The 16,333-nt window shown below is 71.3% G+C and overlaps 1 protein-coding gene across 6 annotated transcripts in view; it reads right to left on the minus strand.

Annotated features, from left to right (window-relative positions):
• PLXNB3 (plexin B3) overlaps nucleotides 1-16,225 on the minus strand; it is a 56,800-nt gene extending 40,575 nt beyond the window's left edge. For 4 of the 6 annotated variants that reach the window (XM_050927180.1, XM_050927179.1, XM_050927176.1 and 1 more), the window contains exons 1-13: nucleotides 11,970-12,039; nucleotides 8,835-9,914; nucleotides 8,152-8,331; nucleotides 7,897-8,022; nucleotides 6,867-6,967; nucleotides 6,488-6,620; nucleotides 5,180-5,336; nucleotides 4,867-4,975; nucleotides 3,861-3,972; nucleotides 3,107-3,235; nucleotides 2,801-3,008; nucleotides 2,159-2,331; nucleotides 1,779-1,927 (exon numbers count right to left, since the gene is read on the minus strand). In XM_050927180.1, coding sequence (XP_050783137.1) covers nucleotides 1,779-1,927; nucleotides 2,159-2,331; nucleotides 2,801-3,008; nucleotides 3,107-3,235; nucleotides 3,861-3,972; nucleotides 4,867-4,975; nucleotides 5,180-5,336; nucleotides 6,488-6,620; nucleotides 6,867-6,967; nucleotides 7,897-8,022; nucleotides 8,152-8,331; nucleotides 8,835-9,905 — 2,648 coding nt within the window. In that variant the 5' untranslated portion in view covers nucleotides 9,906-9,914; nucleotides 11,970-12,039. Of the gene's footprint in view, nucleotides 1-1,778; nucleotides 1,928-2,158; nucleotides 2,332-2,800; nucleotides 3,009-3,106; nucleotides 3,236-3,860; nucleotides 3,973-4,866; nucleotides 4,976-5,179; nucleotides 5,337-6,487; nucleotides 6,621-6,866; nucleotides 6,968-7,896; nucleotides 8,023-8,151; nucleotides 8,332-8,834; nucleotides 9,915-11,969; nucleotides 12,040-16,170 lie in introns of those variants that run through there. The other 2 variants (XM_050927178.1, XM_050927181.1) reach the window with 2 other exon arrangements.
• Nucleotides 16,226-16,333: the final 108 nt, after the last annotated feature.

Consider the following 16,333-nt stretch of genomic DNA (forward strand, 5'->3'; position numbering starts at 1 on the left):
GGGTGGGCAGTGAGGCTGGGGGAAGCTCGCAGCAGGGGGCGGGCAGTGGGGCGAGGGCACTGCTGGGCAGGCAGTGAGGCTGGGGGAAGCTCGCAGCGGGGGGCGGACAGTGGGGCGAGGGCACTGCTGGGGGAAGCTCGCAGCGGGGGGCAGGCAGTGAGGCTGGGGGAAGCTCGCAGCGGGGGGCGGACAGTGGGGCGAGGGCACTGCCAGGGGAAGCTCGCAGCTGGGGGCAGGCAGTGAGGCTGGGGGAAGCTCGCAGCGGGGGGCGGGCAGTGAGGCTGGGGGAAGTTCGCAGCGGGGGCGGGCAGTGGGGCGAGGGCACTGCCGGGGGAAGCTCGCAGCGGGGGGCGGGCAGTGAGGCTGGGGGAAGCTCGCAGCGGGGGGCGGGCAGTGAGGCTGGGGGAAGTTCGCAGTGGGGGCGGGCAGTGGGGCGAGGGCACTGCCGGGGGAAGCTCGCAGCGGGGGGCGGGCAGTGAGGCTGGGGGAAGCTCGCAGCGGGGGGGACGGGAAGTGGGGCGAGGGCACTGCTGGGGGAAGCTCGCAGCGGGGGGCGGGCAGTGAGGCTGGGGGAAGCTCGCAGCGGGGGGCGGGCAGTGAGGCTGGGGGAAGCTCGCAGCGGGGGGCGGGCAGTGGGGCGAGGGCACTGCTGGGGGAAGCTCGCAGGGGGGGCGGGCAGTGGGGCGAGGGCACTGCTGGGGGAAACTCGCAGCGGGGGGCAGGCAGTGAGGCTGGGGGAAGCTTGCAGCGGGGGGCGGGCAGTGGGGCGAGGGCACTGCTGGGGGAAGCTCGCAGCGGGGGGCGGGCAGTGGGGCGAGGGCACTGCTGGGGGAAGCTCGCAGCGGGGGGCGGGCAGTGAGGCTGTGGGAAGCTCGCAGGGGGGGCTGGCAGTGAGGCTGGGGGAAGCTCGCAGTGGGGGCGGGCAGTGAGGCTGGGGGAAGCTCGCAGTGGGGGCGGGCAGTGAGGCTGGGGGAAGCTCCCAGCGGGGGGCGGGCAGTGGGGCGAGGGCACTGCTGGGGGAAGCTCCCAGCGGGGGGCGGGCAGTGGGGCGAGGGCACTGCTGGGGGAAGCTCGCAGTGGGGGGTGGGCAGTGAGGCTGGGGGAAGCTCGCAGCGGGGGGCGGGCAGTGAGGCGAGGGCACTGCTGGGCAGGCAGTGAGGCTGGGGGAAGCTCCCAGCGGGGGGCGGGCAGTGGGGCGAGGGCACTGCTGGGGGAAGCTCGCAGTGGGGGGCGGGCAGTGAGGCTGGGGGAAGCTCGCAGCAGGGGGCGGGCAGTGGGGCGAGGGCACTGCTGGGCAGGCAGTGAGGCTGGGGGAAGCTCGCAGCGGGGGGCGGACAGTGGGGCGAGGGCACTGCTGGGGGAAGCTCGCAGCGGGGGGCAGGCAGTGAGGCTGGGGGAAGCTCGCAGCGGGGGGCGGACAGTGGGGCGAGGGCACTGCCAGGGGAAGCTCGCAGCTGGGGGCAGGCAGTGAGGCTGGGGGAAGCTCGCAGCAGGGGGCGGGCAGTGGGGCGAGGGCACTGCTGGGCAGGCAGTGAGGCTGGGGGAAGCTCGCAGCGGGGGGCGGGCAGTGGGGCGAGGGCACTGCTGGGGGAAGCTCGCAGCGGGGGGCGGGCAGTGAGGCTGGGGGAAGCTCGCAGCGGGGGGCGGGCAGTGAGGCTGGGGGAAGCTTGCAGCTGGGGGCAGGCAGTGAGGCTGGGGGAAGTTCGCAGCGGGGGCGGGCAGTGGGGCGAGGGCACTGCCGGGGGAAGCTCGCAGCGGGGGGCGGGGGCACCCCTTACCGTGTGGAGACGCGGTAGAGGGCGGGCTCGGGGGTGCAGGGCCGGCCAGCCGCCTGCACCGAGCCCACGTCCGCCAGGCGCCGGCCCAGGTTGGAGCCCGTGATGGTGAGGGACACGCCCCCCTCCAGGGGGCTGCTCTGAGGCTGGATCTGGGGGGAGGCAAAGTTATGCCCGGCCCAGCCTCCCCCCAACCCACTTCCCCCAGCCTGGCACCCCCCACCCACCTCCCTGCCCTCTCCCCCCAGTCCAACTTCTCCCCCCCACCCACATGGCCACAGGCCAGCGTCTCTGCCCCCTGTGCCCCAGCCCGGCATCACCCCCGGGCCCCCATCAGACCCACGGTCCCTCCAGCCCAATATCCCCCCAAGTCCCAATCTCACCGCCTGGATGATGGGGGTGGGGCAGAGGGGCTCGGCGGCGCCCGGGGGGCAGAGGTCCTGGTAGCGGCAGCTGAGGCCCCCCCCGGCCGGGCACCAGACACAGCCCAGCTCCAGGGGGGCTGCCAGGCAGTGGCTGCAGTCAGCCCGCCCCACAGAGCAGTTGTAGAGGGTCACTGGGGGGGCAGAAAGGAAGATCAGCGGTGTCCCCCTCCCCACTCCCAGGGCACCGCCGCAGGGAAGCTCGCAGCACCCCCTGTCCGCCCCCCAGGGCACCGTCATGGGGCAGGAGGCTGCGCCCCCTCCCTGCCCCCCAGGGCTTCGCCACAGGGAAGCTGGCAGCCCCCCACCCCCACCGGCATCACCGCAGGAAAGCTCAGTGCCCCCACTCACCCCCCAGGTCACTGCCACAGGGAAGCTCGCAGCACCCCCTGTCCGCCCCCCAGGTCACTGCCACAGGGAAGCTCGCAGCGCCCCCTCCCCGCCCCCCAGGGGACTGCCGCAGGGAAGCTCAAAGCGCCCCCACCCCGCCCCCCAGGGCACTGCCACAGGGAAGCTGGCAGCACTGGGGGTGACCCTGGTGCCCCCTCTCCGCCCCCCGGGGCACTGCCGCGAGGAAGCTCGCAGCACCCCCTCCCCACTCACCATGCAGGTCCCCCCAGTTGTCCAGGCGCCCCGCACCACCTGCGGTGACGTAGAGGGGGACTGGGAGCTGGGGGGGGGGCTGGGAGTAGCTGTACACATGGGGGCGGCACCGGACCCACTGGGCTCCCCCCTCCTCGTCCAGCGATGCCTCCACCGACATAGGTGCTCCCCCCACCTCCACCACGCAGCGTAACTGGGGCATAGGGTCCTGCGGGGGTGGGGGAGAGAGTGAGACCAGCCTGCCCCCCAGATTCCGCCCACTGCCACACCCCAACATCTCCCTGTCCCCCAGCCCCCCTCACTCACCCCCAGAAGCTGCAGGTTGTGGGCCACCAGGCTCAGGGGCACAGCCACCCCCACGGGCACCAGGGGGGACCCCTCAATGCCCCCCAGGCTGGGGCAGGCCTCCGGGCCCCAGGGGCCCCCCTCCCGGACCTAAGGACAGAGGGGGTTAGACTGGGGGAGCAAGCTGGAGGGAAGCACCGGCGAGGCTGTCCCGGACGCCTGGGTCCCCTTCCCCATCCCCCCCCCAACCCTGACATGCCATCATGGACGCCTGGGCCCTCTTCCCCAATGTCCTCTCCCCCTGAGATGCTGACCCGGACGCCTGGGTCCCCTTCCCCATCCCCCCTCAACCCTGACATGCCATAATGGACGCCTGGGCCCCCTTCCCTGATGCCCCCTCCCCCCGAGATGCTGACCCGGACGCCTGGGTCCCCTTCCCCATCCCCCCCCAACCCTGACATGCCATCATGGACGCCTGGGCCCTCTTCCCCGACGTCCTCTCCCCCTGAGATGCTGACCTGGACGCCTGGGTCCCCTTCCCCGTCCCCCCCCCCTCCCCAACCCTGACATTCCATCATGGACGCCTGGGCCCTCTTCCCCGATGTCCTCTCCCCCTGAGATGCTGACCCGGACGCCTGGGTCCTCTTCCCCATCCCCCCCCAACCCTGACATGCCATCATGGACGCCTGGACCCTCTTCCCCGACGCCCTCTCCCCCTGAGATGCTGACCCGGACGCCTGGGTCCCCTTCCCCATCCCAGGGGCAAGTCCCTCACATTCTGGTTGTAGATGGTCCCTTCACCATGGGGGCAGGAGGCGCCTGGGATGCAGCTGTGACTCCTCGGGCACCAGTGACAGGGCCAGGGGCTGCTCACGCACCCGCCACACCTGGGGGGCAGGGGGATGAACTGGGGTCAGCACAGGGCCAGGACCCCCCAGTGCTGCCGGCGCCCCTCACTCCCGACCCGCAGCCCCCACTGACCCGGCTCTGCCGGCGCCCCTCACTCCCGACCCGCAGCCCCCACTGACCCAGCTATGCCGGCGCCCCTCACTCCCGACCCGCAGCCCCCGCTGGCCCAACCCTGCCGGTGCCCCTCACTCCCGACCCGCAGCCCCTGCCAGCCCAGCTCTGCCCTCCCCAGCTCTGCCGGTGCCCCTCACTCCCGACCCACAGCCCCCACTGACCCAGCTATGCCAGCGCCCCTCACTCCCGACCCGCAGCCCCCACTGACCCGGCTCTGCCAGCGCCCCTCACTCCCGACCCGCAGCCCCCACTGACCCAGCTATGCCAGCGCCCCTCACTCCCGACCCGCAGCCCCCACCGGCCCAACCCTGCCGGCACCCCTCACTCCCGACCCGCAGTCCCCACCGGCCCAACCCTGCCGGTGCCCCTCACTCCCAACCCGCAGCCCCCGCTGGCCCAACCCTGCCGGTGCCCCTCACTCCCGACCCGCAGCCCCTGCCAGCCCAGCTCTGCCCTCCCCAGCTCTGCCGGTGCCCCTCACGCCCGACCTGCAGCCCCTGCCAGCCCAGCCCTGCCCCCCCAGCCCTGCCGGTGCCCCTCACTCCCGACCCGCAGCCCCTGCTAGCCCAGCTCTGCCGGTGCCCCTCACTCCCGACCCGCAGCCCCCACCGGCTCAACCCTGCCAGCGCCCCTCACTCCCGACCCGCAGCCCCCACTGACCCAGCTCTGCCGGCGCCCCTCACTCCCGACCCGCAGCCCCTTCTAGCCCAGGGCTCCCCCCCGCTCCCCGGTGCCCCTCATTCCCGCAGCTGGCTCACGGGGAGGACCGCGCCAGCCGTGTTGCTGCGCTGCAGTCGTAGAAGACGAACTCCGTCGCCGCCACCACCACGTCCTCGAACATCAGGGACAGCGCCATGGTCACGTGATCTGGGGGGGCGGGCATGAGCCTGAGTGCCCATCCCCCACCCCATCCGCCTCCCACCCCTACCCAGAGTCCTCTGCAAAGAGCAGCTCTCCCCTCCCCTTTGTCCCATTCCCGGTCCCAGTGCATGCTCCATGATGGGAGGGAGAACCAGACCCTTCCTCTGTCTCTGCCCCCCCCTCAGCTGGGCAGTCCCCCTCCATGCTGACCTTTGCCCTCCTGGCTGGGTGGCACCTGGGGGCTGGGGGGCGAGCGGCAGTGGACCCAGGCGTCCTGCAGCAGGGCGGGGCTGTCCTGCTCCCCGAAGGCGCAGTGGTAGCTCTCACCCTCAGCCAGGGGGGGCAGCTGGGGCACCCACAGCGAGACCTGAGGGGGAGACATGGAGGGTGTCACAGATCCAAGGGGGTGAGCTCCTGCTGCCCCTCCCCAAACCTCCCATCCCCACCCACGACTCCCAGCCCCGCCCCTTTCACCCCGCCCACAACTCCAACCCCGCCACTTACACGCACACACACCCTGACACAACTCCCAACTCCACCCACAACTCCAGCTCTGCCTGTCATGGCCCTGCCCACAACTCCAGCCCCACCCATCCTGGCCCTCCCCACAACTCCCAGCCCCGCCCCTTTCACCCCGACACAACTCCCAGCCCCACCCACAACTCCAGCCCCGCCCCTTACACCTCCCCCCCACACACAACTCCCAGCCCCACCCACAACCCCAGCTCTCCTATCATGGCCCTGCCCACAACTCCCAGCCCCGCCCCTTTCACCCCGACACAACTCCAGCCCCACCCACAACTCCAGCTCTGCCTGTCATGGCCCTGCCCACAACTCCAGCCCCACCCACAACTCCAGCCCCACCCATCCTGGCCCTGCCCACAACTCCCAGCCCCGCCCCTTTCACCCTGACACAACTCTCAACTCCACCCACAACTCCAGCTCTGCCTGTCATGGCCCTGCCCACAACTCCAGCCCCACCCACAACTCCAGCCCCACCCATCCTGGCCCTGCCCACAACTCCAGCCCCACCCATGCTGGCCCTGCCCACAACTCCAGCCCCACCCACAACTCCAGCCCCGCCCCTTACACCTCCCCCCACACACACAACTCCCAGCCCCACCCACAACCCCAGCTCTCCTATCATGGCCCTGCCCACAACTCCAGCCCCACCCACAACTCCAGCCCCACCCATCCTGGCCCTGCCCACAACTCCCAGCCCCGCCCCTTTCACCCCGACACAACCCCCAGCACCACCCACAACTCCAGCCCCGCCCCTTACACCTCCCCCCCCCACACAACTCCCAGCCCCACCCACAACCCCAGCTCTGCCTGTCATGGCACTGCTCACAACTCCCAGCCCCACCCACAACCCCAGCTCTCCTATCATGGCCCTGCCCACAACTCCCAGCCCGGCCCACAACTCCAGCTCCGCCCATCCTGGCCCCGCCCACAATTCCCAGCCCCACCCATCTCAACCCCACCCATGACCTGGCCCCACCCCTCCCAGCCGCTCACCTCCATCTGCTCCTCGCGGCTCTGATTGGCCGGCGTCACTGTCTCAATGCGCAGGCATTGGCTGCTGGCCCCATAGCTCCACAGCCATTGGTCGGCTGCCTCGAAGCGCTCGCACTCCAGCTTGCGAGTGCACCTGCCGACCGGCCAATAGGGTGAGGGCACGTCCATCACCTCTCACCACAGGCTGAGCCCCACCCACTGCCCTCATAGCCCCACCTCCCCACCTGGGCAGGCTGTTTTTGTGTAGGTCCTACGTAAACAAGGGCACCTTGTTTCCTTTTTCATCCTAAATTAACCCCCCCGCACCCCTCAGTGCCTCTCCCCCCACTAAGCAATTGGTGCTTTGTGTTTGTGTAGCTCCCACGTAAACGAGACTCACCGGCCCTGCAGGACGCACCAGCCGCAGAAAGGGTCCCGGGCACGGAGGCAGCCGGCGCAGTCCTGGAAGTGGGGGCACTCGGAGACCGGAACTTTGGTGACCTGGGTGGCGGGGGAGGGAACGGGGCAGAGAGTGAGGAAAGGGATAGCGACCCGGCCCCGCTGAGACGCAGCCGTCTCTGGGGCAGAGCAGCCTCGTGCCCCCCACTCGGCCCCCCGAAACACAGCCACTTCTGGGACAAAGCAGCCTCGACCCCCCACCTGGCCCCTCGAAACACAGCCCCCTCTGGGACAGAGCAGCCTCGTGCCCCCCACTCGGCCCCCCGAAACATCTCTGGGACAGAGCAGCCTCGTGCCCCCCACCCAGCCCCCCGAAACGCAGCCGTCTCTGGGACAGAGCAGCCTCGTGCCCCCCACCCGGCCCCCCGAAACGCAGCCGTCTCTGGGACAGAGCAGCCTCGACCCCCCACCCAGCCCCCCGAAACACAGCCGTCTCTGGGACAGAGCAGCCTCGTGCCCCCCACCCGGCCCCCCGAAACGCAGCCGTCTCTGGGACAGAGCAGCCTCGACCCCCCACCCAGCCCCCCGAAACGCAGCCACCTCTGGGACAGAGCAGCCTCGTGCCCCCCACTCGGCCCCCCGAAACATCTCTGGGACAGAGCAGCCTCAACCCCCCACCCAGCCCCCTGAAACGCAGCCACCTCTGGGACAGAGCAGCCTCGTGCCCCCCACCCGGCCCCCCGAAACATCTCTGGGGCAGAGCAGCCTCGCCCCCCCACCCGCTCCCCCGAAACATCTCTGGGGCAGAGCAGCCTCGCCCCCCCACCCGCTCCCCCGAAACATCTCTGGGGCAGAGCAGCCTCGCCCCCCCACCCGCTCCCCCGAAACATCTCTGGGGCAGAGCAGCCTCGCCCCCCCACCTGGCCCCGCTGGATGCAGGCATCTCTGGGGCAAAGCAGCCTCGCCCCCCCACCTGGCCCCCCCGAAACGCAGCCACCTCTGCTCTAGAACAGGGAGGGGTCAGGGGCCACCTGGGACTCCGTCATGGCGTAGAGGTGTGTCCCGCTGCCATCCAGGAGGAGATCGGGGCTGACGGGGGAGCGCTGGCCGAGGCGCACGGAGCTGTACACCTGCCCCACGGAGGAGTTCAGATACACCTGCATGGGGGATGGGGAGGGGGTTAGGCACAAGACGGGGGCAGCCACCTCTCTAGCGGCCTCAGCCCACACACCCAGCCCTGCTGAGATGCAGCCAGCTCTGGGGTGGGGCACCCCACACACACACACCTTATGCAGCTGCCCCTGCCCGTCTCCGAGGAAAGCGATGGTGTGTCCGGCCTCTGCCATCGCCACCACGGCCGTGAGCGTCGGCAGCCCAGTCACCAGGGCGCTGGCTTCCACGGGCACGCGGCCGGCGATGGGGCTGGGGGTGTGTTCGTCTCCGCAGGGGTAAACATCTGGGGATTCCTGGGGCGAGACGCGCAGGGGTGAGCAACGGGCCCAGGTTTCCGGGGACCTTTCGGGGCTGGTTACCCGGGGACCTCTCAGGGTTATCCAGACCCCTCTGGGGTTGGTTATCCAGGGACCCCTTGGGGGTGGGGAGCTGGTTATCCGGGGACCCCTCAGGGGCGGAGTGGGGGGCTGGTTATCCACAGACTCCTCTGGGGTTGGTTATCCAGGGCCCCTCGGGGGTGGGGTGGGGGGCAGGTTATCCAGGGCCCTTCAGGGGCAGGGCGGGGGGCTGGTTATCCAGGGCCCCTTGGGGGCGAGGGGGGGCTGGTTATCCACAGACCCCTCTGGGGTCAGTTATCCAGGGCCCCTGAGGGGCGGGCTGGGGGGCTGGTTATCAAGGGACCCCTCGGGGGCAGGGCGGAGGGCTGGTTATCTGGGGCCCCTCGGGGTCAGGGTTGGGGCTGGTTACCCGGGGACCCCTCGTCCGGCACAGGACACTGGCGCCGCCCCCCACAGACCTTGGGCAGCTCGGCGCAGCGGGACGTCACCCCGTACTCGATGGCCGCCTCCTCTCGGCCCCCCGGGCCCCGGCCCCGCGCCGTGTAACACGCCCGCCGGGTCCTCTCCACGGCCGCGTCCAGCTGGGCCAGTGGGAAGGCGCACAGGGCTGTCTGCGGGCCGGGGGTGGCCGTGGCCCCCTGCCCCACGGCTGCCAGCACGAAGAGCACGTCGCCCTGGGGGGGCGCCAGCCGGGCCAGCTGCCCGGCCCGGGCCAGGTTGTAGAGGCGCCCGCGGGGGCCCCGGCAGGCCAGCGGCACCTCGGCGTAGGAGTAGAGGTGCAGGTCGCGGGCGCAGAGGCGCGCCAGGAAGGGCCGATAGTCCAGGTGCCCCTTGGCGCCGCGGCGGGAGAAGAGCAGGTAGACGTGCCCGCCGGCCGCGTAGGCGCCCGCGTAGCTGTTGTTGAAGTTGGAGAAGTCGCCCACCACCAGCTTGCCCAGCCCCTCGCTGGAGAAGGCGCCGGGCCCCGCCAGGGGCCGGACGGTGACGGGTGGGATCCCACCGGAGAGTCTCCCTGTCAGCCCGCGCCCCACGAAGAGCAGGTCGCGCCCGGCCTCGCGCCCGAGCACGCCCACCGTGGCCACCCGCGCCTCATTGGCCGCCACGAACTGGCTGTCGCCCGGCTCCTCGGGCCGGAACAGCACCCGGCCCACGTCGGCCAGCGCCCGCTTCTCGCACAGCCCCTGCGCCAGCTGCCCGCACACCACCAGCTCCCCAGTCGCCTCGTTGGGCAGCAGCAGCTTGTTGGCGTTGTCCGTGGGGCGGGCTTGGGGGCAGTCCTGGGGGTCCCGGAAGGGGAGGCACTCGGGGCTGTCGAGCTCCGGCCCGGTCCGCGCCTGCCCCGCCAGCCCCAGCTCCGGCGTCAGTTGATACAGGGCGTTCACGGCCCCCACGTACAGGGTCCCCGAGCCGCTGGCGCGTGCCAGGTGGTTGAAGGTGGCGTTGGGGGCGGAGAAGGAGGGGTAGGGGTGGGAGGGGCAGCGAGGGGCGAGGAGGAGGAGGAGGAGGAAGGGGGCCAGCAGGGGGGGCATCTTGGAGGCCTGAGAGAGAGAAAGAGAGAGAAAAGGGGGGGCAGGGTTAGGGGGATCCAGGAAATGGAACACCTGGAGCCTCTGGGGAGAGAACCCAGGAGTCCTGGCTCCCAGCCCCCCTGCTCCGACACCCCAGCCCCTGCTCCCCTCCCAGAGCCGGGAGAGAACCCAGGAGTCCTGGCTCCCAGCTCCTCCTGCTCTAACCCCCAGCCCCCATTCCCCTCCCAGAGCCGGGAGAGAACCCAGGAGTCCTGGCTCCCAGCCCCTCCTGCTCTAACCCCCAGCCCCATTCCCCTCCCAGAGCCGGGAGAGAACCCAGGAGTCCTGGCTCCCAGCCCCCGCCCCACTATAACCACCAGCCCCCACTCCCCTCCCAGAGCCAGCAGAGAACCCAGGAGTCCTGGCTCCCAGCCCCCGCCCCACTATAACCACCAGCCCCCACTGCCCTCCCAGAGCCAGCAGAGAACCCAGGAGTCCTGGCTCCCAGCCCCTCCCCTCCATCTGCAGGAGGATTTAGGATGGAGATTGATTCTCTGCCCCACCCAGTTAATCCCCCCCCCATCCAGCTCACTGAGGTCTCGCTCAGACCCTCGGGAGGTGTGGGGGGGGGCACACGACACTGAGAGCTGGGGGGCAGAGGAGCACACAACAGCGGGAGGGCGCTGCGTGGGGGGAACCCAGGGTACGGGACATGGGGCAGAATGGGGATGCTGGGGGGGACCTGAGGCACGTAGGACAGGCAGGGGCCCAGGCGTGCGAGGAGAGCAGGGATTTGCACATGAGCAACATGACGTGGGGGGGAATAGACCCCTTGTGTCCCCCCACCCGCCCCTACCCCAGGCTCAGTGCAGCTGGGACACGCTGCTCCAGCCCCCCCCATCCCTGCGGGGGCACCAAGGAGTGAAATGCAGCCACTGACCCCCCCCCCACTCCTGGCACAGACATGCACCAGATGGGGCCGTCTGGAAACCCAGAGGCAGAGCTGGCGGGGTGAGGAGCCCAGGAGAGAACCCAGGAGTCCTGGCTCCCAGCCCCCCTGCTCTAACCACCAGCCCCCACTCCCCTCCCAGAGCCGGGAGAGAACCCAGGAGTCCTGGCTCCCAGCCCCCTGCTCTAACCCACCAGCCCCTACTCCCACCCCAGAGCTGGGAGAGAACCCAGGAGTCCTGGCTCCCAGCCCCCCTGCTCTAACCACCAGCCCCCACTGCCCTCCCAGAGCCGGGAGAGAACCCAGGAGTCCGGGCTCCCAGCCCCCCTGCTCTCACCACCAGCCCCCACTCCCCTCCCAGAGCCGGGAGAGAACCCAGGAGTCCTGGCTCCCAGCCCCCCCTGCTCTAACCACCAGCCCCCACTCCCCTCCCAGAGCCAGGAGAGAACCCAGGAGTCCTGGCTCCCAGCCCCCCCTGCTCTCACCACCAGCCCCCACTCCCCTCCCAGAGCCGGGAGAGAACCCAGGAGTCCAGACTCTGCCCTGACCTGTTGGGGGGGGGGGGGGGGCGTGTTTTGCAATGACTGCACCAAGCCGCACCTCCCTCCCAGCGCGGGGGGGGGGGGGCTGGGAATCAGGTCTCTCTCACAGGCCTCAACATGTCTGGCCCCCCCACCCGTCGGGAAGTGGGGGAAGGGAGAACCAGACAATAGGCTGGGGTGGGGCAGGGAGGGAAGACAAAGGAACCTGAGGGAAAGAAACTAAGATCCTGCCCCTCCCCACAGGGAGAGAACCCAGGAGTCCTGGCTCCCAGCCCCACCCTCTCCCCTCTAACCACCAGACCCCTCCCCTTCCAGAGCCCAGAGAACCCAGGAGTCCTGGCTCCCAGCCCCCACTCCCCTCCCAGAGCCGGGAGAGAACCCAGGAGTCCTGGCTCCCAGCCCCACCCTCTCCCCCTAACCACCAGACCCCTCCCCTTCCAGAGCCCAGAGAACCCAGGCATCTGGGCTCCCAGCCCCCACCTGCTCTAACCACCAGCCCCCCCGGGAGAGAACCCAGGAGTCCTGGCTCCCAGCCCCCACTCCCCGCCCAGAGCCGGGAGAGAACCCAGGAGACTGGGCCCCAGCCCCACTCACCAGTCAGCTGCGAGGGGGGCTCAGCTCTCAGCCCTGGGCTCTGGGCAATCCGCGTCCCCTCTCATTTTGCTGCTGGGGGGGAGGGGAGGGGAGTGGGCGGGTTGGGGGGGATTCGAGGCTCCGTCAATGAGCCCCTCTGTTCTCCCCCGTGCCAGCCCGCGCCCAGCGCCACAGGGGCCTATTATCCCCACGGACAATGGGCCCTCAGGGCCTGGCACACAGCCCCCCAACCCCCGTACACAGGGGCTGCGGGTCGGGAGTGAGGGGCAGCAGCAGACCTGGGGGCTGTGGGGCAGGAGTGAGGGGCACCGGCAGAGCCAGGGGGCTGCGGATCAGGAGTGAGGGGCACCGGCAGAGCCAGGGGGCTGCGAGTCGGGAGTGAGGGGCAGCAGCAGACCTGGGGGCTGTGGGGCAGGAGTGAGGGGCACTGGCAGAGCTGGGGGGCTGCAGGTCTGGAGTGAGGGGCACTGGCAGAGCCAGGGGGCTGCGGATCAGGAGTGAGGGGCACCGGCAGAGCCAGGGGGCTGCGGATCAGGAGTGAGGGGCACCGGCAGAGCCAGGGGGCTGCGGATCAGGAGTGAGGGGCACCGGCAGAGCTGGGGGTTGGGGGAGGGTTGCCAGGGGGTTATTCATTAACCGCTCGGTGACTAAGGGGTCTTTGAATTCCCTGTGCCCCACCCTTGCCGGGACAGGGTGCCCCTCACTCCTGACCTGCAGCCCCCACCCCCGCTGCTCCAGCTGGTTTCCTGGGTGATGGATGAGCCGATGCCCATCGATCCCCTGCTGGCTCCAGGCTGCCGAGGGAACTGGGTCACGGGCTCAGAGGGGGATGTGACCCCCCATCCCTCTGGAGCCGGATCGGGGCAGAGGGGGGCTGCTAGGCGGGCGTCTCAAAGAGATCACCCCAGCCAGGCCTGGCCCAGCCCGCGGAGATGTGGGGAGCCCAAAGCCGGACACCTGGGTTCCCTGTGTCCCCCCATGACCCTGCCCCTCAGCGCCCCCTGCTGGGACAGGCTGGGGCTGGGGAATGCAGCACCAGGGCCTTGGCCCCTGGCCCAGCCGCCCCCACAGTGGGGTGGGGGGCGGTGCCCACTGAATGCCAGGCTTTGTCCTGGCCACGGGGGCGGATGGGGGCGGGGGGCACAGGCTGGGCCTGATAACAGACAGAGTGGGAACAAAGGGAGTCTCTGGCTGCCTGGCTTGGGGGGGGGAAGGGGGGCATGCCCCCCCCGAGTTATCCCCATGGGTGCCAAAAGGCAGTTCCCAGCCAGCCCAGCCCTGCACCCCAGCCCCACCGGCGCCCCTCACTCCCGATCCGCAGCCCCCTGCCCCCCCAGCCCTGCCGGTGCCCCTCACTCCCGATCCGCAGCCCCCTGCCCCCCCAGCCCTGCCGGTGCCCCTCACTCCCGATCCGCAACCCCCTGCCCCCCCTAGCCCTGCCGGTGCCCCTCACTCCCGATCCGCAGCCCCCTGCCCCCCCAGCCCTGCCGGTGCCCCTCACTCCCGATCCGCAGCCCCCTGCCCCCCCAGCCCTGCTGGTGCCCCTCACTCCCGATCCGCAACCCCCTGCCAGCCCAGCCCTGTCGGTGCCCCTCACTCCCGATCCGCAGCCCCCTGCCCCCCCAGCCCTGCCGGTGCCCCTCACTCCCGATCCGCAGCCCCCTGCCCCCCCAGCCCTGCCGGTGCCCCTCACTCCCGACCCGCAGCACCTGCCCCCCCAGCACCTGCCGGTGCCCCTCACTCCTGACCCACAACCCCTGCCCCCCCTAGCCCTGCCGGTGCCCCTCGCTCCCGATCTGCAGCCCCCTGCCCCCCCTAGCCCTGTCGGTACCCCTCGCTCCCGACCCGCAGCACCTGCCCCCTCAGCACCTGCCGGTGCCCCTCACTCCTGACCCACAACCCCTGCCCCCACCAGCTCTGCTGGTGCCCCTCACTCCCGACCTGCAGCCCCTGCCTCTCCCAGCTCCCCCCAGCCCTGCTGGTGCCCCTCACTCTGAGGCTGGGGGCAGGGCCGGGGATAATGGGGCTTTCAGTGCTGCTCAGGGAATGGGACGGGGGCCCAGAAACACTCGGGGGCCACAAAGGGAGACGTCAGCCCCACTCAGAGCATGACGGGCTGGGGAGGACGTGAGGGGCCTGGAGCCAGCAGAGGGGAGGGGCAGCAGGTTCCAGCCTGACCCCCGCCCCTGGCTCCATGATCACACCAGTCAGTGGGGAGTAGGACCCGCAGCCCCTCCCACCCCCCAGATCTGCTGGTGCCCTCACTCCCGACCCACAGCCCCTACCAGCCCAGCCCTGGCCTCCCCCCCAGCCCTGCCAGTGCCCCTCACTCCTGACCTGCAGCCCCTGCCAGCCCAGCTCTGCCCCCCCCCCAGCTCTGCCGGTGCCCCTCACGCCCGACCTGCAGCCCCTGCCAGCCCAGCCCTGCCCCCCCAGCCCTGCCGGTGCCCCTCACTCCTGACCTACAGCCCCTGCCCCCCCATTCCCGACCCACAGCCCCTACCAGCCCAGCCCTGGCCTCCCCCCCAGCCCTGCCAGTGCCCCTCCTGACCTGCAGCCCCTGCCAGCCCAGCTCTGCCCCCCCAGCCCTGCCGGTGCCCCTCACTCCTGACCTGCAGCCCCTGCTCACCCAGCCCTGGGCTCCCCTCCCGCCGGTGCCCCTCACTTCCGACCCGCAGCCCCTGCTAGCCCAGCCCTGCCCCCCCCAGCTCTGCCGGTGCCCCTCACGCCCGACCTGCAGCCCCTGCCAGCCCAGCCCTGCCCCCCCAGCCCTGCCGGTGCCCCTCACTCCTGACCTACAGCCCCTGCCCCCCCATTCCCGACCCACAGCCCCTACCAGCCCAGCCCTGGCCTCCCCCCCAGCCCTGCCAGTGCCCCTCCTGACCTGCAGCCCCTGCCAGCCCAGCTCTGCCCCCCCAGCCCTGCCGGTGCCCCTCACTCCTGACCTGCAGCCCCTGCTCACCCAGCCCTGGGCTCCCCTCCCGCCGGTGCCCCTCACTTCCGACCCGCAGCCCCTGCTAGCCCAGCCCTGCCCCCCCCAGCTCTGCCGGTGCCCCTCACGCCCGACCTGCAGCCCCTGCCAGCCCAGCTCTGCCCCCCCCCAGCTCTGCCGGTGCCCCTCACGCCCGACATGCAGCCCCCTGCCAGCCCAGCTCTGCCCGCCCCAACCCTGCCGGTGCCCCTCACTCCCGACCCGCAGCCCCTGCCCCCCCCCAGCTCTGCCGGTGCCCCTCACTCCCGACCTGCAGCCCCTGCCCCCCCCAGCTCTGCCGGTGCCCCTCACTCCCGACCCGCAGCCCCTGCCCCTCCCAGCTCTGCCGGTGCCCCTCACTCCCGACCTGCAGCCCCTGCCCCCCCCCAGCTCTGCCGGTGCCCCTCACTCCCGACCCGCAGCCCCCTGCCAGCCCCTCCCCACCAGCCCTTCTGGGGGGGGGGGAGAGGGGGGATAATCGCGCTGTTTGGTGGCTAAGCCGGGGCAGCTCTAAGGGATTTGCAGCCGGACAAGCCGCAGGCCCCGGGTGAGGGACACTGATCCCCCCAGCCCCGCCTAGCCCGGGGGATTAGAGCCACCGGCCTCGGGAATCCAGCACCGAATTAACCCGGGGGGCGGACAGGGCTCGGCCGCTCTGGGGGCGCCCCTGAGGTCACAGTTCAGGTTAGGGGCAGATCCCTGCCTGGGGGCGGGGGGGCTAACGAGTTTTCCCCTTGGGCTACCGGCTTTGGGGGCGGAATCGGGCGTGGGAAGGACGCGCCGAGGCAGGGCCGGGCGGGAAGAGACACCCAAGGGGGGCGGGGGGTAGCAGAGAGCCAGGCTGCCGGGGGGTCTGATTTGTCCCCCGCCATACTGGGGGGGGCTCACGCTGCAGAATGTTCAGGGAATTGGGGTTCACTGGCTGGGAGGGTGGGGGCAGGGGCGTGGGGAGCCGGTCTGGGTGTCTCAGGGGGGTGGATTTCCGGGCAGAGTTTTGGGGGTGACAACACTGAGGGGGGAGATTTGGGGTCTCCCTCAGGAATTCCCAGCCACCCCAACTCCCCGTCACCCCCGCCCCAGAGTAAAGGGGCGGATTCGCGCCCTAACAAGCGAGCCCCCGCCAGAGGGAAGCGGGAAACTGAGGCAGGACAGGGGGCGGAATCCCGGGGTGCGTTAAGGAGATGGCGGGGGGGGGCAGCCGCTCCCCGCAGTTCCCCGGTCCCCCCCTACCCGGCTGCGGCGTGGCCGGTCCCGGCTCGGAGCAGAAGTGAACTCAGGGGCTGCACCAGGCTTCCCCCACAATGCACCGCGCCCCGCCCCACACCGCGCCCCAGCGGGACCGACTCGCCGCGCCACGGGCGCCCCCGGCTGCCCATGGCTGGAAACTCACAGC

This window comes from Gopherus flavomarginatus, chromosome 18 (genome assembly GCF_025201925.1).
Source record: "Gopherus flavomarginatus isolate rGopFla2 chromosome 18, rGopFla2.mat.asm, whole genome shotgun sequence".
Classification (NCBI taxonomy): Eukaryota; Metazoa; Chordata; order Testudines; family Testudinidae; genus Gopherus; species Gopherus flavomarginatus.